General features: G+C 35.2%; 1 protein-coding gene across 1 annotated transcript in view; it reads left to right on the top strand.

Annotated features, from left to right (window-relative positions):
- MYCBP2 (MYC binding protein 2, E3 ubiquitin protein ligase) overlaps positions 1-6,854 on the top strand; it is a gene marked incomplete at its 5' end in the record, with an annotated part of 194,066 nt that overhangs the window by 29,354 nt on the left and 157,858 nt on the right. Inside the window, 4 exons of the mRNA XM_009281730.1 lie at positions 649-722; positions 1,939-2,077; positions 2,890-2,966; positions 4,716-4,920. Coding sequence (XP_009280005.1) covers positions 649-722; positions 1,939-2,077; positions 2,890-2,966; positions 4,716-4,920 — 495 coding nt within the window. The remainder of the gene's footprint in view (positions 1-648; positions 723-1,938; positions 2,078-2,889; positions 2,967-4,715; positions 4,921-6,854) is intronic.

The raw sequence follows: 6,854 nt of genomic DNA, 5'->3' as shown, positions 1-6,854 counted from the left end.
AGTCCTTCTTGATAGTCCTCAGACTGTTCCTGGCTGTGTCACTGGTGCCCACATGAAAGAGCAGCAGGGGATAATAGTCAGTGGATTGTACGAGGTTTGGTAGCCTCTCGGTACCAAGAGAAGTGGAAAAGGAGTAGAAAAGTCCACAAAATCATTTGGCTTCTTGCATGTCCACAAAAAGATGAGTAATGTGCTGACTATTTTAGAGCACAGGGTAACCTTGGATTTCATGTGACATCCCTGATGCAAGCCCCCGGTAAACAGCACACCTCTCTAGGGAGTGCGCGCGGTCGGCAAATGGGTGCCTCCGTACCTCTCCGAAGAGAGGCCTACTACTATCACCTGTTGCCTTTTCTTAGTGGTGGTTGTTATAAAAAAAAATAAAGAACGCTTCATGAATTTGTGTGTCATGGAAATGGAAAGTGCTTTAATAACTCTTAAAGGGACAAAGAAGTAGTGTATGCTTTTGGTGAGAGAGGAGATTCTAGCATAAAATAACATGTTATCAGAACAGTGTGACCTCTCTTTAGACAAACTAGAACTCTCATAGTCTGATTGTAGTGAGAACGAATTAGACAGAGGCAGAGAACAGTGTGTGTATGTATGTTAATATAATCTGATACAGTGTACTTCATCTTTCTCTCACAGATTGTCATACTGAAGGGCAGAATATCCTTTTCACTGATGGAGAATATATTAATCAAATAGCAGCATCTAGAGATGTAAGTGTTACATATGATGGCTAAACTATTTTTCTCTCAACTGAATTGTTTTATTTTACAATACTTATAGCTTCCTTTTTGCTTAATGTTTGGGTTTTTCTTCACTAACACAACTAAGGAAGAAATCCATGTAACTAGAGTTAAACTAGAGCTAATGAGAAACTGCCATATTTGTTCATAAAGGAGCAGTATTTTGGTATTTATCCACACAATTTTGATTTGTGATGTATTTCTCAGATCATTTTTTTTTATTTTTCAGATAAGTTTTAAGAAAAACTTTGTTGCTCTTTCTGAGGAAAAAAATCTTATACATGGAATAATGGCTTTTTAACATGTTATTCTATACAGTCTCTGTGGGATAAGCTTAGAACTATTTATAATTTTTTTTCTAATATATATTTTTTTTTCTAATTTAATTTCCTGTAATTGCTTTGGTACTTGTTGGGGAATTTCAGCCAGATTTAATAGAAGAGGTATGAAAGATACTACATTCTAATAGATCTTTATATGAGAAATGTTGGCCAAAGCTGTGGAAACCCAAATAAGTGCTTTTACTAGGGGCAAAACAGTTCTAAGCTGTTCTATGTTTTGTTCGGCAGACAGTTACTACATTCTTAGATCGGACTGGTCACTGTTATTTGACAGTGAGAAAGCTGTAAAACAGGGGTGGGGCAGGGGTGGGGTGAGACAGGGCTGGCAAGAGATGCCAGACATGCAACTATAAGAAAACTAGGATTAATCCATTTCCCTGCTAACAGAACAACTTTTTTTTAACATGGCCAGATGAAGATACTTCATCTGGACTTGTAAACAGCAACCTGTTTTAGCTTCTCTTCAAAGCGGTCACTCTTAAACTGCGTGCAGAATTTTGGGTTCTGAATCAGGAGAGGGCTTAAAAGATAGATGTAAATAGTTACAAAAGCAAGATTTCTATAGTGAAATTCAGAGTTATTTATTTCTATAGCAATTCACTATTTTCATAGTGTTTTCATAGAATTCAATGTATGTTTGAGGTCTATCAGATGCTTATCTTCAGCTCATCCTATTTGGCACTTTCTTCTTTTCTCCTCTATAATAAATGTTACTTTATCAACGTGTCCTCTGATAATTTACTCTGAAATAGTATTATACTGATGCGCTTAAGCCATGAAAAGTAAATTAATGCATTTATTATACAGTATAAAGTAGATTTTTTTTTTTTTTTTATTTATTGCAGGATGGCTTTGTAGTGCGAATATTTGCAACAAGTACTGAGCCAGTACTGCAACAAGAACTGCAGCTTAAGCTTGCAAGAAAATGCTTACATGCCTGTGGCATTTCATTGTTTGATCTGGAGAAAGACTTGCACATTATCAGTAAGTCCTCTTCTTTGAAGGTTAATAACAAGCCTAGTAATTCAAATAATAAAACTGAAACACTACCCTTCCCTTTGTTTGCCTTTATTATGTGCAGGAAGGTATAGCTCCATTATAAACACGTGGAGAGGTACAAGGGTTTTGAAACTGCTTAAGCATTATTTGACTCACAGTAATCCATACACTCATTTTGAACCACCTTTCTGTCTATAGCACTATCCATGGTTTTCCAGTATTTTCCTCTAGTTGTATGATAAATATATAATTGTTTGAAGCTTGGACTTCATAATAGTGCTTGTATAACACATAGTTAAGCTATAGAACTCCTTGCTGTGGGTCAAAGTTAGCAGAAGTTAAAAGAACTGCTGGCTGGATTAATGGAAAAGAAATGCATTGAAAGATACTAAATACGTGGAAACCACCTTTGCATCAGAATTTGAGATGCAAAATTGTTGGTGTCTATGAAGGTATTTTGGAGAAATATCACTTGGCCTTTGCTTTGTTTTTTGTTTTTTTTTTTTTTCTCTGTTAGGTGTCTGCTTTTGGCACTATAAGAACAAAAGCATATTTGGCTACATGGACCTTTTGTCTGATTAAGTGCAGTTGCTCTTATGCTAGTGCTTTTTTCGTCTTTGAACAACTCTACCAGGTCTAGCCCAGTAAGCATTCTTGTGGCAGCAAAACTTTGTTTCACTTGTAACTTTCTTAGAACCTTTGTTATGACAAACTCTCCCTGACACAGTTAGGTCCATAAACTGGTCTGTGAAACTGCCTGGTTAAACTGTTCAGTTAACGCAATCTTACTCGCACAGGTACAGGGTTTGATGAGGAATCAGCTGTCCTTGGTGCTGGAAGAGAGTTTGCACTAATGAAAACTGCTAGTGGAAAGGTACTGAAAATGTTTCGTAGTAAACAGCAAATTGCATCAACGTATTTCTACATTTTTTTTTAATTTAATTATTATTTTCCACAATTCCTTTTTGCCTTTTTAGTATGTTAGAATGAATTTATATGAATGTATTGAAATACATTTTCAGAGCCCACTTTAAAGGGAAAAAGGCAAATGGTTATTTGAAAACATAACAGATGGTGTTGGAACCATTGAGAAATCTGTGGCTTGAATTTATAGGAACTTCTACAGTCAATCTTACTTGCCCCACAGTGTGGGGCTTTGTTTTAGATTTGGGGGACAAAATTACCTTTTGTCTACAAATGATGTATTAGTACATTTGCAAAATTTTTTACCTCATAACTTTCCATAAACACTCTGACCATAGTCATTTATTTAAATCCCAGCCTGATTTTTCCGATCCTTCAGAGAATTATTGCTTCCCCTATGCAAAGTTTTCAACTGATTTCTTTAAACCTATTCTTAATGATTTAATATGTTGGTTCTGCTCAGTGGAGACTGTTTTTCAGAGGCATTTGCATATTCATTGAAATTGAGAAATAATTTTGCTTATTGTCACTATGACTTTTTACGTTATTTACTGTGTTTCGATTTTTCCGATCCTTCAGAGAATTATTGCTTCCCCTATGCAAAGTTTTCAACTGATTTCTTTAAACCTATTCTTAATGATTTAATATGTTGGTTCTGCTCAGTGGAGACTGTTTTTCAGAGGCATTTGCATATTCATTGAAATTGAGAAATAATTTTGCTTATTGTCACTATGACTTTTTACGTTATTTACTGTGTTTCTATTTTGGTTTAGTAAACTAATGTTATTTTACTTGTTGTATAAGCATAGTTCTTTGTTTTCCTGTGTTCAGAATTGTGTTGCTTTATTGGAATGAAGGCCTTGTTCTGCTGCTATCAAAACAGTGAGATTGGTGAAAATGTTAATAAACTAATTTAACTATTTTTTCCTAATAAAATTTAATAGTATGAAACAGAATTTGATCAAGCAGAACTCTTCAGACATTAGAGGAGACAGAATAATTTGATCTTCAGACTAACAAATGCCTTTTCAATATAAAATTAACAAATTTCCTAGTTTTGATCTCTAAAGTTGTGTGTTTAGGTATGAAATACACTTTATAAGACAATGGAAGATGGCTTTAGGTGCCCACATAGGTTAACACATCCATTTTATAGTACTGTTGAGTAGCATGGCTCTAGAGGAAATTTTTCAGTCTGTATTAGTAGTTTTCTGTTTGTTCATGTGAAATATTTTCTTCTATCTTACTGGGTATGTGCTCAGTGGTCACTGTGCATTTACTGAAAATAAGTTTTAAAAATGTGTTGAAGCATGTTAAAATCTGTAGTAATTTGGTATTTTTAATTATTTTTATTGTTATAATACCGTCTTGTTTTCACACAGACCAGACATTTCTCTTAAGTGTTTTAAATGCTTAGTTTCCTCTGAGTAGTTTCTTCTGAACAGTTCGTTCTTGTGTGTTCAGCTCATTTAGCCAAACAATTATATGTGAAAACTAACTCTGTGGCACAGAGACAATGTTTCCCCCATTAAGTCAAATTTCATGGGTTTAGGATAGAGATATTGAAATGTTGTAAACAAAGTCAGGAGAAGTTCTGTACGGTTTGAAATGACAGGATTTAAAAACAATGAAACTTTAAAAATTATGCAAGTTTAAAGTGCTGTGGCATAACTGAAAATTATAAACTGTTTTCTCCTAGATTTATTATACTGGCAAATACCAGAGCCTTGGAATCAAACAAGGTGGTCCTTCAGCAGGAAAATGGGTTGAACTCCCAATCACAAAATCTCCAAAGATTATTCAGTTCTCTGTTGGACATGATGGCTCACATGCCTTACTTGTTGCTGAGGATGGAAGCATATTCTTCACAGGTTCTGCTAGTAAAGGAGAGGATGGTGAATCAAGTACGTATTATGCTTGCTTGACCAATGGTTGATAAAAGCCTATTAACCACCTTTTAATTTGAAAAGAAGAGTTTTAACATTTTCCAAGAACATGTAAGCATGCCATTGGGTTTGAATTTTATGCCAGCCACAGGTCCTGACAACCAGTGCCACCACCTCTCCCAGCTAGAGATGTTGATCTCAGTTTTACCACAGTTTGGATTGTGTGGTGGGAGTGCTATTTTGGAGTTGTCCTGAGAAGCGGCAGTCACAAGTTTGGTCAAGAGGCCATGCTGTCTGCTTGGGACTTGGTCTGAAAAACTGAAGAGCCAAACTTTTGCCTCTTCACTGTTGTTTTAGAGAACTTTGGAAACGGGTGTTTTGCCAGCTAATGCCTCTCCATGATGGAGAGGAACATTGATTAGAAATTGTAAAAGCACAGTCTTCTGTGCTTGATCAAGCATAACTCTTCGGACATTAGAGAAGACAGAATGATTTATCTTCAGACTAACAAATGCCTCTTCAATATAAAATTAACAAATTTCCTAGTTTTGATCTCTAAAGTTGTGTGTTTAGGTTGAAATACTTAATAATATAGACAATGAAAGATGGCTTTAGGTGCCCTAAAGCTGTGATCTGCTGTGATATTAAATTAAATACTTCATTTTAGGAAACAGACTGTTCTGTTACGTTGTGTTGATTAACAAAAAAAAAAGTAAAGAATGTGTTTTGAAAAATACCTAGCTCCTGAGGATCTTAAATCAAAGCTGGTATTTTTGAGTTGTCAGCCTCATGACGTGTATATTTTAAATTTTAATAGGATAATGTAATCTAATTTTCATAGATAGCATTTTCATAGATAGCATTTTCATATAATATTGAAGCCTAACTCAAATTCAAATTAATCTCTCAATAATGTTCTGTTTTAATAGTGTAGTTTGATGTTACCATTAAAATTAATATATTTTCACAAAGCAGGTTTGTGGAAAAGTTCGGTCTGCTAGCCATAGAAATTAAACACAGATTTAATAACACTGAAATTTTTGTGCGTCGGTGCAGTCAGTCAGAAATATGATAAATAACACTCAGATGTTGGTATAAAATTCAAGTCTTTAGGTAGTAGTAGATGGTTAGAATTTAAAAATTGATTTAAAATAGAATTTAAAAATAGATTTAAAATCTTGATAAACAGCAGCGGTAGAGTCCAGCTTTGTCTCAATCAGCTGTGTAGGAGTTTTACCTTTCAAGAAAGTTGTTAACAAAAACTCAGTGGGCTGCATACGTGAGGTATGGCATAGCTCATGCAGAAACAAAGCATATTTAACTTACTGTTCTGTTGAAAGATTAATTACACTGACAGTATTCCCCAAGAATGTGTGGGTTTTCCCATGTAATGTAACTAAAATATAGGCAAAAACATATTTTAAGGTTTGATAATGCATATGGAATGGATTCTTGAATGTGTTCAGGGGGGAGGAAGTTAATAGTACTCCTGTGCAAAAATCTTTGGATGACAAACTTGATATGTGCTATAGTAACTTTGTAGAGTCTTCTTAAATGCAAATCTACTGAAAACTGTGTGGGGAAAAAATCATACTACTTTCTCCAGTAAATGTAGAGTAAATTTAAGAGATTCAAACAAAAAGGCTTCAGGAAATACATTTAAAAGCACAAATTTCAAGAGTTCTTTGTGCAGTTATTTGGAAGTGTTGTGGTTTAACCCCAGCTAGCAACTAAGCACCATGCAGCCGCTCGGTCACTCCCAGCCGCTGGGATGGGGGAGAGAATCAGAAGAGTAAAAGTGAGAAAACTCGTGGGTTGAGATAAAGACAGTTTAATACGTAAAGCAAAAGCCACGCACACAAACAAAGCAAACCAAGGAATTAATTCACTACTTCCCATCGGCAGGCAGGTGTTCAGCCATCTCCAGGAAAGCAGGGCTCCATCATGCTGAA

Source organism: Aptenodytes forsteri, unplaced genomic scaffold (genome assembly GCF_000699145.1).
Source record: "Aptenodytes forsteri isolate BGI_AS27 unplaced genomic scaffold, ASM69914v1 Scaffold51, whole genome shotgun sequence".
Classification (NCBI taxonomy): domain Eukaryota; kingdom Metazoa; phylum Chordata; class Aves; order Sphenisciformes; family Spheniscidae; genus Aptenodytes; species Aptenodytes forsteri.
Note: the sequence above shows the minus strand (reverse complement) of the source record. Positions and strands in the feature narration are given on the sequence as shown.